The sequence below is a fragment of the Paramormyrops kingsleyae genome, chromosome 5, assembly GCF_048594095.1.
Source record: "Paramormyrops kingsleyae isolate MSU_618 chromosome 5, PKINGS_0.4, whole genome shotgun sequence".
Lineage (NCBI taxonomy): Eukaryota > Metazoa > Chordata > Actinopteri > Osteoglossiformes > Mormyridae > Paramormyrops > Paramormyrops kingsleyae.
Window position 1 is genome coordinate 26,794,283 of NC_132801.1, and position 17,988 is coordinate 26,812,270.

At 46.5% G+C, this 17,988-nt stretch overlaps 1 protein-coding gene and 1 long non-coding RNA gene across 2 annotated transcripts in view; both read right to left on the minus strand.

The window, feature by feature from the left end:
- LOC111850869 (xylosyltransferase 1) overlaps positions 1–4,321 on the minus strand; it is a 39,893-nt gene extending 35,572 nt beyond the window's left edge. Inside the window, exon 1 of the mRNA XM_023825215.2 lies at positions 3,905–4,321. Within this exon, the coding sequence (XP_023680983.2) occupies positions 3,905–4,171 (267 nt within the window). The 5' untranslated portion in view covers positions 4,172–4,321. The remainder of the gene's footprint in view (positions 1–3,904) is intronic.
- A 12,498-nt stretch (positions 4,322–16,819) lies between these two features.
- Positions 16,820–17,988, minus strand: part of LOC140590993 (uncharacterized) — a 33,698-nt gene continuing 32,529 nt past the window's right edge. Inside the window, exon 3 of the long non-coding RNA XR_011991876.1 lies at positions 16,820–17,148. This is a non-coding gene — a long non-coding RNA (uncharacterized lncRNA). The remainder of the gene's footprint in view (positions 17,149–17,988) is intronic.

Here is a 17,988-nt window from a genome sequence, read left to right on the forward strand (position 1 = left end):
CCCCCCCCCAAACTACAGTGAGTATTGTTAAAGTAGGACACCTAGCAAAAATGGGACAGTTACACTTTGCAGTAAATATATGTGTTTAGTAATGGTTCATCTTTTCTTCTATGTAGCGTTAAAGGGGCATAAATGCATTTAGAATGCTATCAATTTGGGATTCAGGACACGGAGATGATTCTGTAAATTTTTCCAGAAAGCGAATTTCCAGAAAGTGCCCCACTTTAACAATACTCACCCTACATCTGACACTCAAGACGCCATATTTATCCATCACTCATCTCTTTTCCTAATAATTTTATAGCAAAAACCTCAATATATATATATGTCACAGTCCCGTTAGTCATTTTGAAACCTTGACAAAGGGAATTACGATGTACTTCTACTTCTATACTTGTGCACTGAAACCCGACATTCAAGCATCAACACCACCACATACCTGGTTCGGGTGTACCATAAGCTGGGAGGGGGCAAAAATGAGGATAGTCTGGGGGTCCCTAAGGACTGGGTTAAGAGACACTGGATTAGGTGACGCTGTGAGCCCACCAGCCCGATCTCAGAATGGTCTCTAAATGTCTATGATCCATTTCATGTGCAGATCGACACTGAACCTCATAGCCCAAGGAGGGTCGGAGGGTCTCTAGTTGCCAGAACTGGCCACCATCCCACAAACACGTAACCAAAGCTGGTGAGGTTTAGACCTTCGTCGAGAGGCCATTTACCATGAAGGTGCTTCTAGAAGCACTTCAGAAGGGTGCCAGCCAAGCAGGAAAGTGGCTGCTTAAAAAAACAACAACAAGGAATGCCGAATCAGTAAACAGTGTTTATTTGTTCTGCCCCAGCAGCAAAGCCAAGAGGAACTGGGTTCATTTTTCTCCATGAAGAGAGAAATGAAATGTTAACTGGTAGTTGCCGGCTTGATGCTTTTCAATTTCGTTGCTAAAACAAGCTTTGGTTCCCTCGTCAGCTGTTTCGGGCTGGGACACTGTCGACAATGAGGGCGTGCAGACACGCAGACATGCAGACACGCAGACCACAGCAGGCGGACCCCTCTCTGGAAGATCGGTGCGGGGTTCGGGAACACGGCGCCTGACTTGGCCGGTGGGAACGCCGGCCCTTCTGGGAGATTTCTGGGGAGTACCCCGTCTCACACATGTAGATCAGGGTTATGATACCTCCTTCTTCTCTGGCCACTTGGGGGGGGGGGGGGGGGTGTAATCCTTGTGTGCTACAGAGCCACAAACTCGAACAGCCAAGGCAGAGAACAGACAAGCATAAAAATAGTTTTTTAAAAATCCTCCAAGGCAACAGGTTTGAGGACCATATGAGGAGCATCTCAGTCACCTTAACAGCTGGGGAGATGCATCTTTCAGAGCCCAACCCGATCCAGAACCTGACCCAACCCGATCCAGAACCTGACCCAGGAATCTGCCGGCATCGCATGCTGAATCCGGCCCATATCGCAGGAACAGATGGACGTTTCGAGAAAACAAAGAAAGCCCAAGTAGCCAGCACTTTACCCTGAGGTGAGGCATCCTGTCGGGTGTTTAAAGTCTGACTCACGTTACGGGGAGGAGCCTTCATCCCGACGTCATGGCCATTCATCACCTGTCTGAGCTCCACCGCAAGGCGCCTTTATAGTGGAGCAGAGCCCCACATTTAAACACTGAAGTGCGTCTCCCACAGATCACTCAGGACTGGGGGTCGCTGATGGCAGTTCGGCACAGCCGAGTAACACCACCTTCTTTCACCCCCACCACAGTCTTTATTATTTCCACAGCAGCCCTGAGCCTCAAACGTCCACATCTTTAAATAAGACGCTTTCATTGTCGCCCTTAAAAGACAGCTGATTGAATGGCCATTATCTCCCCGGCGGTGTGGTGTCAGGTTACCTTACGCATGCCGCCCCCCCCCCCGCTCCGCTCCCCTCCACGGACACACCTCCTAGCCGGGAGCCTGGGGATCACGAGCTCAGACAAAACCCACTCGCCACAAGCTTACCCTCTCAGTTTCTCACTGGGTCTGATCACCAGAGACGCCCCTCGGGGGCAGATAGAGGAACAACGGGAGCTGATTTCCACCGAACCATCCATGCTGAAAGAATACCTCACACTGATGCGTTCAGATAGGAAGCGACTGTGTGGACACCACCAGAACTAGATCTTATCAATTTCACCACTTTCGCCTTTGGGGTGACTCTCCATATGTGTCATTTGCCTCCCAGGGACTGGGTTATGGGGTCTGTTATGGCATCTGAGGGACGGTATCATTGTGCTCTTTCTGTAGTAAAAGATCACAGCCATCCTGCGTGTACTCAGCTGAAATCCCATTTACTGACTTCCAAAGCCCTCTCACAGAGAGGATCATAACAGTCACTTCCTTGGGGGCTCAAAACGCTACGGGCACAAAATGAGTGTTTCAAATAAAACACACTATTTTGTTTCATTAAACCTTCAGTCCATCTATGTTTTCCTTTGTCAGCCAAACCTAAAAAGCACTTTGTGTAGAATCGCCTGTCAAACAATGTATGGCTTTCGTAATGGATTGACTTTAAAATAAAACTATTTTACTGGGAGCAACAATTAACAAACGGCATCTAACTCTCTGAAAGACAATTTAAAAAATACCGAAATGACTAAACTTACATACGAGTAAACAGACAAATGTGGTACTGGTTAGATTAAGAAACAAGTACCACGCACCACAGAATCAGCAGTTATTAAACAACAACTAAACCCTCCATTGAAACACTTTGTGGTTTGGTTTATGTTAAAAAGAAACACTCGTAATCGCTTTGTAAGTAAGAGGACCACACATCCCCAAGTCCTGGGATAACTGAGGTCTGGTTTAAAGAAGATGAAACAGCATCATGCACCGTTGCTGTGGTACTAAAGCCCACATTATCTGAATCTCTTCTAGGGACGAGACTTTAGTACCAGTTACAACATACAGTACTAATCTCCGAATGTAACCCCCCCCCCCCCCCCCCCAACCACCATTACAGGAAATTCACACAGCAGAGACATCTCTACTAATTTTATCTTGTGGCCCTTGAGGTGGTTTCCCTGTTCAATCTCTGCCGTTTCTATCAGCCGAGGTGACTGTAAAAATCACTGGTCATCACTAATAACATTAAGAGCACATCTGTGCGCCCCCAATACCTATGTTTTATGGGACACTTTCCCTGCCACCTTTTCGGAAGTTGTCCGCCAGTTAGAGCCCACATTTTCCGGGGTGTTTCATTGAGCACAAATGGATTTAAAAATGAACAGTTTCACCAGAATGCTGAAAATAACTTCTATGTCGCGGAAGACCAAGTTGTAGAGTGAAAAATAAATGGGTCCCAAATTTTGCCGTTTCCACTAGACACCACGTATTTTTCTCCGGTTCGGTCGGTGACGCGCACCGCGGTTCCGTCTCCGGACAAGCCGCGAACGCCGGCGTCCCCTGACCCAGCAAGCCAGCACCCATAACCCGCTCGAACCAGGGCTCTGGAGACGGAACAGACCGCCGTTTATGCGGGGTCAGACTGCAGTCGGCATCGGTTTTATCCCGTCAGTGTTACTGTATACTGTAAAAAACACAGTGAGATCGCCGCGGGGGAAACGCACCACGTATGTACCGGGTCCGGGGAAGGCAGGGGGCAGGAGGCATGGTCCCGGTCCAAACCCAAATGAGGCAGGAGATCGCAGAAGGAGCGGCTCGTTAAAATGAGTGGGACTTACCGTGCCCGGCCGTACAAACTGTGGATACATTTGGCAAGACCGGATGCGCGATCGATACATTCAGCCGGCGTGCGAAACCGGAGGATGAAAAAGAGATGAAATGTAATGCTGCCGATAAGCAAGACGAGTCGCTAACATTAACAGGGAGACGCTCACGCCGCGGCCGGCTGGCACCTTACCGGCTGCTGTCCGCGCCGATCGCTCCCCTTTCCCGGCGGCAGCGGGCGATGCTGCCCGCCTTTCAGCGAGTCTCCGGCGACGTTGCCGGCGCCCGCGGCTCCCCGCTTCTCCCGGACGCTGGAGCCGGCGCTGGCCGCTCCCTCGCCCGGGTCCAGGCTGCTGAAGTTCCAGACGATGAGCGTCTGAAGCAGCAGCACCGTCAAAGCAGCGATCAGGGCTGAGCGGGAGCGCCGGGCCAGCTTGCGAGCGCACGAAGCGCCCACCATGTTCGCACTGAAGCACGGCCGGCTGTGTGCTGCTGTGTGGCGAGTAGAGGGGGATGATCGTGCTGGATGAGGCTGACTGGAGAGAGACGGGGACGCCGCGAGGAGAGGCAGAGCCCCCGTGTGGCAAAGCGCGGCAGCCGGCAGGCGGCTCGGTGCATTCCTGCACAGTCCGAATGGGCGCCTTGGGCACAAAAACCAGGGCAACTTTTACCTTAAAGACACGCAGCTCTGTAATTCTTTAATTCCCATCTGGAATTAAAATGGTTAAACGTTTACAGCCCTTTTTTTTATATATATATAATAATGACTTTAAAAAGTAATATGCAGCATAATAGGGTTGCCAACTCAGGCATCTGGCGTGACAGTCACGTTGTCAGACATCTTACGGAAAACCTATATTATTCCATTACAGTCCTAACATTAGCTATATGGAAAAAAAAAATGTGGCAGTTTGCAGACCCTATAGATTATGTACAAGGTATTAAAACTGTTACATACATGTAAATGTGTGTGCATGTATGTGCAGACTTGTCTTGAATTGAAAATCTCATTCCAGCCAGCTGATCGAGTTGGCAGCCCTGTCACAGCCTCACTGGTTAGTTTAGGAGGATGCTGGACAGACCGAATCAGGTTATGGTTTCCATTAAGCCGTTTTGAGAACTTCAAGATACTCCATGTAAATCAATGTGGTGAGTGTTAATTGCTATTGACTGATCTGAGCAAATCAACATGACTTTCTTCATGAAGAAAAATTCATGGAAAGTTCATGTGAGGTCTGAGGGCTTACTTTCCTTGTGACACATCACATTGCTCGACATGCAGTCACGGTCATGGCACAATATTAACACCAACAACCATTAACTTCCCATCATTTTCACCAGAGCTGACAGACTCATCCCTGATTCGTTAAGGGTGGGGCCATGGCCTTCTATAACCAAAGCCTGCTGGTTCAAATACCAGGAGGACACTTCCTATAGGCGTGTCTTTGAACAAGGTATTCAACATGAATCACTCCAGCAGTACAGTAACAACGAAAACAAAAATATCTGAGTGGTACTAAACCACAATGGCACTCTTACTAGAAGGAGCATTTTTGCACAGACCTCTGACATTGTGGTTAGGAATCAAACAAGGAAATTGGTCATTTTATCTGAAGCCCTGATTCTTATCATATGTCAGCTGGCCGCACTGTATGGAGGGCAGAGCCACTGTACAGGCCATGTTAGCTGGCATTTAGAGAAGCCAAGGGCTATTTTCATGAGTGGGATAAAACGGGGCAACACAAGAGCAACACAAGGTGCAAAGCTTACATCTCAAAATCCCACCTCAATTCCATGTTTTGTGGGTTACCTCCAGCTACTCCACTTTCTTCAATTTCTAATTAGACAAACTGGTGCTTTTGTATTGCCTGTACTATGTGGTTGTGTGTATTTGCCGTGCGATGGACTGGCATGCCGTCCAGGGTGCCCTTCTGCCTGGTGCCCTGTGCTTCCTGGCATGAGCTCCAGGTTCCCCGTGACCCCGCACTGGGTAAGCAGATGGAAGATAGAGTGATGATGTGAAAACATGTGGAAAAAATGTTAGTATCTTAGCAAAATGAGGAGCACGACTCCCGCGTTTGGCAACAAAGCCTGGTGGTGATTAAGCGACATTCTGATTTGGCTTCTTCTCACTCTCCATCCAGCTGTCGGGGGTAATGAGCAAAAGCCCCATTACTCTGCTCGCGAAGAGCCTCACAAGACGGCGACGGCAGCAGGATTAGTGCCGCGACCGGCTCCTCTCGCCAGGCTGATGGTGTTCGACAGTGTCAGGCTGTCTTTCTGAGTGTTGTCCTCTTTGGCCCCAGGAGAATAACAAAGAAATAACTCAGCTTCAATGTCTCAGAACACTCAGTGTTACTCTGTCGCACACGCTGGGTATTTTTTTTTAAGACACGTAACTAATTAACAAAGACTGAGACTTGCCAGGAGACAAATATACTTGACTTTGATATTTTCCTGTCATTGATGATCATTCAAACCTTGATTTCACTTTTATCAAAAGGGACGTATATTTTTTTGTAAAACCTGGGAACTATTGGAGGTTAAAGGTCTAGCTCAAGGGTTAAATAGAGAAATCACTCTGCTGACTCTGGGACCTCAGCAACCTCACGGTCAGAGGCACAGCACCCTGACAAAATGTAGATTACCACTGGCAAACCACATATATGAATGATCTTAATACGGCGACTACAGCAAGATAAACCTCTTTCTATTCTTTCTGAGACTCGGTATTTTGACTGCTGCATCAACAAATAGAAAATGTGGACAAACCAGTCTAGCTGTAAGAAAGGTTACTCAGACTCATGGATTGCAGGCTGTTGTTGCAACAGAGGCAGGGACGTGATTAACGAGGTGGCATGTCTGTATGCCACCTGGATCATCGTGGCGGGGCAGTCATGCATGCCCTGCGCGCGGAGCGAACGCCATACCTGCCGCCAATATCCGCATGCTCTGTTTGCGGTGACGGACATGGTGCACAGATGAATCGGCTGTCATTAACCAGCTGCGTTACTGCCCACAGCGGCTTTGCGGCCGGTCCTGCAGACTGGCCGCATGTCCTTCACCAGCCGATGAATGATGTAATGGGTGCAGATAACTCTGTCAGTGGAATATGAAGACGCTTCACTTGTGATCCACCTGTTCCCAGCAAACCCCCCCCCCCCCCCCCCCAGCAGGGGGGGGAATCTCAAAGGCGTGACGGATGCTGCCGTCGGCTTTTCACCCTAAGCCTCCTCCTTTGGTATAAAATATTTTCCCTCACCCAAAGTGACGGGCACTGCTGTCTGACCCTACGGACTCATCAGGCTGTTCACCTGTGGGAAAAGTCATTTTCGGGTGACAAACCAAAGCCAAATGCACTGCCACGGTCTGCAAAAGGCTATTTTAAAAGGCTATTGGTATCTAGAATGTATTTTCCGTGCATATACTTTCTGGATTCTAGTTTTGTTTTTTTATACTTATACTTTTACTTATACTTTTTTATATAATCTATAACAATAATTTTAATAGAGTTCTAAAGAGTTGATTTAACATCACAGTTTAAGACAGTGTTTGCCAAACCAGTCCTTGAGGCAGACTGGACAGATCCACATTTTAGTTTTATCCCAGTTCCCAGAACATCTAACTCAAGCAATCAGGAGCTCTAAATTCCATACAAATGTCCTGGGATCCACTGACAGGATTGGTTTTGGAAACACTGGTTTAAGAATATTAAGGAAATAAACATTTGCACAACCTGATCTCATGATTCAAATGTAACCCATTTATGATTTCAGTGTTTGAACTTTATTTCCATCCAGTTCAGTCCAGCCCAGTCCAGGTCAGGTCAGGTTGGGGAGCACGCACTGGTACAGCACATTGCCACACCCACCACACAACGAAACACCTTGAGGTCCTGGTTGGCGACCCCCCAAGCAGACACGCAGTCCAGTCCCACCCTCCGGAAGAGACCATCTATCTGCCGCAGCCAGGAGTTACAGGTACGTGGGCGTCCCCTTGGCCTGGTCCAGCAGCTTGGGTCCTCAGCAGTGAGGATCCTGCGAGCCGGATCATCGTCAGGGAATCGCGCCACATGGCCGTAGTGCCGTAACTGACGCTCCCTCACAATGCAGGTAATGTGCCTCATTCAGGACTCTAGCAACCGCTCATTCGACACAAAGTCAAACCAGCGGTTTCCAAGGATTCTCCGAAGAGACACAGTACGGAAGGAGTCCAGTCTTCGTCTCAGATCACTGGATAGTGTCCATGTCTCACAGCCATACAGCGAGACAGGGAGCACCAGGACAAATAACATGAATATACCTGTGCACCTGAAAAGGTCTTTATTGCAGACTACTTTTCAAATAACAGACACCCGGTCAGTGCCTCTGTTTAGCACAACCCAAGCAGTAAAAGTAAACTTTGCACATTGATCTCTTCACACTGTTAGTATAAAATGTAATCACCGTGTGATATATCATAGATTCATGCATTCTTCATAAGCACTTCTCCAGTATAGGGCTGCAGGGTTTCAGAAACCTTATGAGAAACCCACATGCCATATTATGGGGTGTGCATAGGGTCTATAGTATAAACGTTCCATTTTCAACTTCATCTAGATCATAATTTTTATATATATATATATATATATATATATATATATATATATACACACACACACATACACACACACACACACACACAGAGTTTATGTATGTTTTAGATACTAGGAATTCACAAACGTTTCTCTTACAGAGTGACTCTTCATTGCTATTAGTTGAGAACTTTACGCTGTGTTATTTGAACTTTGGAAACTTGTAGATGAGCACAGGGAAATGAGGTGGGTGTGACGATCTCCATGGCGATCTAACATGTAGTTACATGCTACAAGGACAGAGTTATATCTTGTCAGACCGTGTTTCCAATCCGGTTCTTGAGTTTCTGCTCCCGTCCCGCTCCCTGCTAGACAGTCCACATTTTAGCAAAAATGTCTGCGGGTTCCCAAGGACCGAATTGGGAAACACTGTTGTAAGGCATCCTCCTCTTTGGCTAACACGCTGTCAAACCCCTGATGTATCCTAAAGCCAAGAGGTGAACCTGCGGTGACCTCCCGTCGTGTCCTGATCCAGGGACTCGTATAAAACCGCTCTAAGTAAAATTAATGACAACTGAAAATAATGGTGCTACAACAACAGGTTTGCTCCGCCTGGGATACCCCGGCAAGAAATATAATAGATTTTCCAGAAGGATCTGTCAGCATCAAGCTCCACTTACACAAATCATTGTGATCTCAGGTCCAAATGCTGCCTGACCTGATTCCCCCAGACATCAAAATGGGACACATGGAGATCCAGCAGTGGCCTTCATACGTTACGAAGAATCCCTAAAATATGAGGAATAGAGATCTATAGCAGTGTTTCCCAATCCGGTCCTCAGGGACCCATAGAGAGTCCATGATTTTGCTCCCTATCGCAAGCTGGGAAGGAGCAAAAATGTGGGCTGTCTGTTAGGAAGCTCAGAGGGAGCAAAAACATGGACTGGCTCTGGGACCTCGAGGACCGGATTGGGAATCACTGGTCCAGAGCCATTGGAGGCTGCTTCCGGTATTATCTTCATGTGTGCTAGCAGCTCTAAACAATCTTCTGAGGATCACAAATTAAGGATCACGGATTTTGTGCTCAAGTGGGTTACACAAGTCCAAGGAAATTTAGTAGCAGTTTCTGTAACATAAATAACGCACATTCATGCAAATAAATTTTATACATACATAACACAACAATGAAAAACTATGTTATATTCTTAGATATATATTTTGTGTGTGTATGCGTCTGTGTGTTTTCAGGTCCCCACAAAGATCTGTGAATGCAATCAAAAAAGTTATAATACCAAAAGTCTCGTATTTTGTCTGGTTACTAATGGTTAAGGTTAGGGCTGGGTATTGGTCATCATGTTGGGATTAGGGTTTTTCCCATAGAAATGAATGGGCAGTCCCTACAAAGATATAATCACAAACCTGTGTGTATGTGTGTGTGTGTGTGTGTGAGTTTGCATAGATCACATTTGAGGACCAAATTGTCCCCAAAGTGTAGTAAAACCTGAAATTTCCCTACTTTTGGGGACATCTTTTGAGGTCCCCATTTGGATAACCTCAGTTTTATAAAAATCTGTGAATGCAATCAAAAAAGTATTTGGGTTGGTTACTTATGGTTAAGGTTAGGGCTGGGTAGAGGTTAAGGGTGTCGTGATTGGGATTAGGGTTTTTCCCATAGAAATGAATGGACGGTCCCCATTTAGACAGGAAGACCAACTTGTGTATATTGTGTGTATTGTACATATATGAGTACAACCTGTAACATTCTAATATAAAAATGAGAAAGAGTCTTGCATTCTTGATGCAAAATGTAATTATAGTAGTACAAAATAAAAAGGTCAGTCGGTGCAGCAGCATTCGGTGTTCAGAGGGATGGGGTGTGAGGCAGTGTGACCCGTAGCAGGTGGGCCTGGTGATGACCGGTGCGGTTCAGCCTAGTAACAGCTCTGGGGTAGAAGCTGTTTCTCAGTCTGCCTGAGCGGGCATGTCTAGTCCTGTGTCTTTTATCTGATTGCAAAAGATTGAATAGACCATATCTGGGGTGAGACCATTCCAGGGCTTATCGTCTTCCTGAGGAAACTGAGGGTAACAGCCTATCCCACAGGGCAGAGTGAGGCTCCCCGGCATGGCTAGAGGGATCTGTCCGATCCCAGCACAGCCGCTTCCCAGCGGGATGCTCTCGGAGCCGGCAGCTCCCTGAGACGGGTCAGGTAACACATGTATGTCACAAGGTCACACCCAAAACAGGAAACATGGGTCTCTGGAAATAAAAAATACATTATGATTACCGTACAAATGGTTATATTAGCCTACCGAGGAAAAAGTGCGGGTAGCTGAATGACAGCCCCCACTATCTCCAGATCTGAGTTTCTGCAGATACTGTAGTGTTTTCCTATCACCCCCCCCCCCCCCCCCCCCAAAAAAAAAAAAGGCTAACAATACAACACACATCAGAAAACTGTTTCTTCTCCTCTTGGTTTGATTCCTCTTGGTTTGTAAGAGTGAAAGTGAAACCTAACTGTGGTAATTGCCCTGGTCAGATTTTATCTCCTGCTGAGTAGCCTTTACAAATAACCAGCAACCTTGGCTAACTCCATGACTGCAAAGACAAACATTTATAGTCAACCGGGGATTTTGCTGATTTAATCCTTTGTGACTTTTCTTGAGACAGCCTGGCTTACTTCCTCTTATTTTCCTTTTTTATATAAAAACGCCTTCTATCAAAGTGTTTGACTGAATGTCATATTCCATCTGTATCAGTTACATAATAAACCTAACACATTATTCAAACTATAATCAAGTGCTTCAAGGTAACACTTTTTGAGCGCTACTGTTAAATACATTTACTAGCTTTTATTGTTTATATAATTGAATGTACAGTGTGGCTGACTGGTGGGTATTAGTCTCATTCCCTCTGATCTATGTATCTGCGTTTGGGATCCCAGTTTTAATGGAGTACATAGCTAACAGGATCCTGTTATTTACCCTGTAGTGTATAGGGTTACTGTTGGGTTACTGTTGACTTGTGACACAGTGCAGCTAATGCCCAAATCAGTTTGCTTTCTCCAATAAAGGAAACATTTCATATTCAATGCAGCCTGATGCTGGCAGTTAAAGTATGAGTGCACCTGATCACTTTATTAAATGCCAAGGTACTTGGAGATGTGTGGCCATGACAACAGTAACAAATGCATCGGCCTGCAAGCCAAATGGTGCCATTTATGGCACACAAGCCTCTACTTCTTCTGAGTGCTCTTAACCCTTTCATGTGTCATTCATCCTGTACATGTTAGTGAGACGTGAGCTTCTATACGGCACTGCTCAATGATGTATGCGAGAGATGTGGTGCCACGTACGTAAGACTGTGTACTCACACCTCCTGGACTGCAAGGTCAATATCCAGCTCCTCCCTTTAGAGATTATTTGTGGTTCCTCCTACAGAAAGGGCTGGTGCCTTTAAAATCTCCTGTTTGTGAGTGTGTGTCCCTCATGATGCACAGACGTCTCATCCAGAGGGCCCTGTGCTCCAGGAGATGCCTCTAATATGCAAAAAGTATATAAAAGGTTCTCAGAAAACATTTGAGAAATCACTTAAAATGCAGCCATACTTTATTTTACTTGATGGTGTTAATCAGTGGTGGATAGTTCAGGTCCAGAAAGTAAAATCCAGACAAGGATTTTGTTTCAACCAACCAGTTCAGCATAAAGAGTCATGAGGCAGGTTTCCAGCCAAGAGATTTTATGCGCGAAAACACTTTAACTTGGTCTCACTGTCCGCAACATCAATTTTTTTTTCTGTGCGCCAATTCCGCCTAGTGCGACTTCTGGCTGCTGCTCCCACCGCGCAGCAGTGTAGCGTACGTACTCCCAGCATCCTAGTTCTTTGTACTTGCTTATACCCTTAAAATGATGTTGAATAATGACTTATGAACATTTCAAGTTATGAACCGCTGTTCGGAACGTATCTCATTCGTAAGAGGAGCGTCTGTATTGTATTTTTTGGACAATAAATACAGTTTTGACTAACTGAGCTAATAAAATAATTTAAACATGCCCAATACACATTAATTCCCCATATATCCTTCCCATTTTGTCCTGTCACCCTTTATTTGGATATGGAAATAAGAGTAGTCAAACATTTTACCGATATATGTGCAGTTTTGGATGGAAATGTGCCAGAAAGAGTCTGTTTTTGGCGATAAGGCAAAACTTATGTGACACAGATTTTCCCCGGATATTACATCATTACACATGCCCTTTTTTATTGGTAAAAGTCAGTTTTATGGAAGCAAGAGATTTCACTAATGTTTTCACGCACGTTTTTGTTTTTTCGCTAAGAATATACACATCAAGTGGAGAATAATTACAGCCACATGGGACTCAACTGTAGTCTTGGTCTGGATTTAGACCTTCTGGACTTTAACTATCCACCTCTGCTGTTAATGATCCTAATGGCCTGGAGGTAGAAGCTTCTCCCTAGCTTCCCAGTCCTGGTTATAAGGCTCCGGATCCGCCTGCCTGCCTGAGCGCAGCCACTTGAACAGTTTATGAAAGGGGTGCTTAAATCCAGTCCTGAGGGGCGGAGCCCTGCACATTTTGGGGTTTCCCCTCATTTAACACACCTAATTCAACTCCTTTGCTAATTACCACAGAGCTCAGTCAGGTGTGGCTCATCAGGGAAACAACTATAAACTGCACATAGCTGTAGCTCCCCAGGACTGAATTTGGGCCCCCCTGGTTTATGGCATGGCTGCTGAGTGGCTCTATATCGCCTTGTGTCCTGGATCTACATGGCTGGATGTAGATGTCGTGCAGGGTGGGCAGCTTTGTCCTGCGGATTCGGTTGGCACATCGTATCACCCTCTGCGGGGCTCTGCGGTCCTCGGAGCTGCAGCTGCTGCACAGGAGCAGCTGAGAGTATATGAGAGAGACCCAGACACCCTGGGTCACAGCCTGCATATATTTTTATTCCATATCACTAATGTTTTACGTGCCACATGCCGGTAACTCCGTTTTATTAAATGCGGAGCAGACGCTTATGTAGCTGAACTTACAGCTCACAAGATGGGCTCTGATGAATGAGGGAGCGTCGCGATGCGGTCGGACGAGATGCTGCCCCCACCCTCACTCCATCCCTGCCTCCCCCCCGCCCAAGGAAACGTCTCATTTAATATTTGGCAGCGCTGCCGAGATTTATCTAAATCTGACAGCCACATATGCCATTATTAAAAAAAGCACGGCATGTTGGCAGCAATGCTAATCAGATCCGGAGAGTCTCCTCCGCTTTCGGCGCCGGCCTGGTGCTGACCGGCCAGTCGCTCCATCCAAATCCCACACAGAACCAGGGGCGGACGTGCCCCACAGCATCGTCTCCTCTGAAACATGGGGGGAAAATAAAAATCTGGACTCCAAAAACTGAATCCCTGCAAGCAGTGTTCTGCACCTTTACATTAACTGGAATGATACCTGTTGGCATCAATTCAAGACAAAGGTTGGATGGATGAAGGTATGTGTGCACCCCTCCATTACGGATAAAGAGGAGTCTGGGCTGGCTCTACCTTCTCAGGGCCCCTAGGCAAAGCTTCACTTGGGAGGCCCTTCTACCAAGAAAACTGATGATCATTTCACTTTCTCTGCAATGCAGGTAATTTGGGGGCCCTCAGCAACTGCCAGTTCACCCTATTGCTAGAGCCGGCCATGTTTCTGCCTGCACATAAACATTTTAATTTGTTGACTATGGGTTTTTTTTTTTGTTAGTTTTAATTTTGTGTAGTTATTCTTATTTACAAATTATTGGAACATGTATGTCTTAATGACTTCGTCTGGGCCGCATGTGCTGATCAGCCCACAGCTGTCCAGTTTGTCTATTCCTGGATCTGGTCCCTGCTGGAGTGACTACGTTCAAATCTCTGCTTTTGCTTACATTTTCACTTCTTTAGCCTTTATTTTCAGAGAGGAAGCATGTGAAATTTGGGGTTTAGGGGCACAATAGGGAAGCCACTCCGCCAACCTTGGGATTTGAACTGGTAACCTTTCAGTAATAGGCAGAGTGTCCTAACCCACTGAGCCACCCACTGCCCCCGATGGAGGAAGAACTGAATGGATGTCATGTGATGCACATGCATTTTAAACAGCCGGGGACAAAAGCCAGCAGCCTCACTTGGGGGTTTTGCTTGCTGCTAATGAAACATCAACTCCACCTTCAGTGTGAGGAAACATAGCCATCCTCCTTGCATTAGCTACCGCCAAGAGAAAGTACTACTACAGGGGATGGACACACCTCATTCATCCCCAAGGAGAAACTCTGGTGCAGACAGGATTTGAACCTGCAACCTTAGGTTTATGAGACCGATACCTTACCATGCAATCATCACACCCTTCTATTCAAATAGGCTATTTGGACTCCTCATATAGCGCAGTAGAGCCGCTTTCATTACATCTCAGGGAGGCTAACACTCATTTGCTTCTAAACACCAAGGTTAGATCTTCTCCTTGTCACGTTTTGGGCCAAGGTGACCAGAGCACCTTCCCATGGGCGTGTCCCACTCTGTTGCCCGCGGTGCCAGTCACTGCCGAGACAGGGAGGACATGTACAGCGGAGCGGCTGCCTCTTGTCTCCTCGCTGCTCAGTAAATCCAAACATGTGCTTTACAAGCTGACGATGCATGGAGGCAGTGAGAACGCAGTTAATTACCCCAAGGAGACCCCCCCCCCCCACACACACACACTGTTAAGCTGATCATCAGAGCAAGGATATCAACACTCGCTCGCATCCGGCAAATTCCTGGAAATACTGTGTTTATTGTTTAGATGCTGTCCTTTCCAAAGAAATCCCCTCTACTATACTGCCTTGCTGGCCAAGCAGCCCATGAGATCACATCCCGGTAAATATTGCTAAACGTGGCTCCGTTATATGCTGCGTGAGCTGACTGTAAGATTTATCCCCGAGTGAGGAACCAGGGGTCAGAAAGCTAATTACACGTGTAAATTATTCGTGCACTCAGTCCTGTCAGCTTCAGTTACGTTTCACAACTGCCCTGCAAACAGCCACAATGCTGATGAATCTCTGTTCTCTGATGTTGGTGACACCACTAGCATGTACCTGTGCCCATTATTACTGTATTTTTGCATCCTGGGTAATGCTGTATAAACCCGTGCCTTTGTTGATTTGCTGAATTAAGTGCAGTGTATTGTGATGGGTCTTGCCCCTTAACTGAACTGCCAGAGATCTAATGTATTTTTTGCTACTAAGTATATCTATGAATACAGTATACCTGTGTACAATAGCTAGAGGGGCAGAACACTCATGGGAGTTTTACTTACTGAAAAATGTTCTGAGGGCTGAACAAAAAATGATTGGTTCAGAGAGATACCAAATCAGATTGTAGAGGAGGCTGGACTAAGACATCCGATTGGTTGGTCCCATATCCTCTAGTTGCTTGTACCCACTTCCCCTACCATTTTTTGTTCTGACCTCAGAACATTTTTGTGTAAGACTCCCATGAGCTGGCAGAACAAAGTTTAGCACAGCATGAACATCAGAATGGGTCTAAACCGGCAGCCTGCATCCCGCGGTGCCTCTGCAGCATGCCATTGACCTCTTCTGCCTTAGGCTTAATCCACCCTAACCCTCCCCCTAACCCTCAACCTAAGCCAGTCCTCCCAAAGCTACATCCACTTCTCCTCTTGAGTAAGCCATCGACCTTCCAGGGTGCTTTTCTTAACTCTCTGGCCTCTCTTTCAGCAGACATCCAGTCTGGTTAAAGCAGAAATACAGGAGATGTTATTTTCTTCACTTTACGACTAAGAAAGAAAAAATGAATTTTCAGAATTTTGCAGAATTTTCCAGGTTCTTCAAATGGCCAGCCGATCTATGGGAGGGTGCAGTGGGGTGATTTTCATTGGTATCTTCGCAATTGCAAGCCATACACCTTCCTGCCCTCTAGGGTAATCATGAAGGATGGCCAGACCGTTGTTTCCCAGGTGATTAACATACAGTGGCTTTGCTTTATAGTGGAGTAGTCTGTCACCTGATGGCTTCCACCCCAAACATACAGCCCCCCTTCCATTGACAAGGTGAATCTGGCGTAGGCTGATTATGATTCTGAGAGTCTGCTCATCAAGGTGTGCAAGCGAGTGACACCAAACCCCAAATGCTGCTTTGCTGATTCAGGTGCCTGAATCTGGAGGTCACTCATTTACACACAAACATAAATCCTTATTCTTCCTTTCGGAGAAACTTTTCAGGGAAACTGGTCTTTGTGTATGACCTTAGCCGAAGTAACTAAAACGAGTCTTGCGGTTTCTGCTGAAGCTTGTTGCAGAGGGACAACACACTGAGGCAGTGTAATTAAACAGAAGCCCATTATTTCATGTCCATCACCCAGCACACAGGCTGGGGTCTGTGCCTCCATGAGCTGTGGAGAGATTGGAGTGTAAGGAAGTGAGAAGGTAACCGTAGGGAGTCTGTGTCAATTTTTTGGTATTTATTTATTTATTGCACCGTACCTCCTTGTTTTGGCTTTCTGCAGACCAACATTCACAGCTTGTATGGGAAGCATTTATAATCATTTTTAGGGGTATTATTATTTCAAAGCAATTCTAAGGTTATCACTATTTAAATGTTTATATGTACTCTCCTGCACACTCTACTGGTGGAGCAGGGCTTGCTTAATGGCGGTATTTGCATACGCAGGGTTCCATGATCCGTGTTATGCATCCGGTGCGGCCAAAGCCCCAATGTCCAGGCCTGCCCCATCAGGACAGCCTCCATCTCTCAGGACCAACTTTATAATAAGTCTCCATCTGAAAGAGATGTCGTCTCCCTGGTAACTGGCAGCATCCACATGCTTGACGACGGTGTAACCCTGGCAGGGAGATGCAGAGAAACAATTAGTTCCAATTTTGCAACAATTGATGGGTCCAGGACAGATTGCTACAGTAGGCACATTCATTCATTGCATACCGGATCCTAGCCACTGAAACATCCTCAGCACAATTAGGCACGAGAAAATAGTGAAGATAACTCCAATTTTCACTGTTACTGGGGTGTAGCTGCAATTGTAATTAATTCTTCAGTGGTAATCGCATTCTCACATAAAATTAAAATCACCCAAAGCGTGTTGAGATGCAGAAATCTAATCCCTTCTCTTGAACCCACAAGCCGCCTCCTACGTGTAACATGAAATATCTCCCAGCTTGGGTCGTATGCTCTCTATTGGGCTGGTAAACTCTGATCAGCTGCGGTAATGAACCGTGTCCATTCTGCACTAGGCTTTTAATAATATACACCATATATTTTTAGCTGTTCGGTATTTAGAGTTTTAGCGAGAATATGTGACGGTCCTCGTTCTCTGTGGGGCTGTGGAGGTGCCGTGAAGTAATTGTCGATGTCTGTCTCAGCCAATGATGCCAAGATGGATCAGGAAACACAGGCACCGAGAGGGATGCATGCGGGCATCCGAGCTGGCACGCTCTGGGCAGTATGCCCTATCTCTTCCTTGGTACCAGCAGACACCTTTCTGCACTGGCCTATTCTCCTGCCCTCCTTAGCCCCCTGTGAGACAGGCATTCAAACAGACGATGAAAAGCCCCGTAGACGACTCTAAAACACCACTACTGAAAGCTGCCACAGACGCTGATGATGGCGATGACGAGGTCCTGCTCCCCTCAGCCCACGCTACAGGATGTTCGCTGTCCCGCTGTCT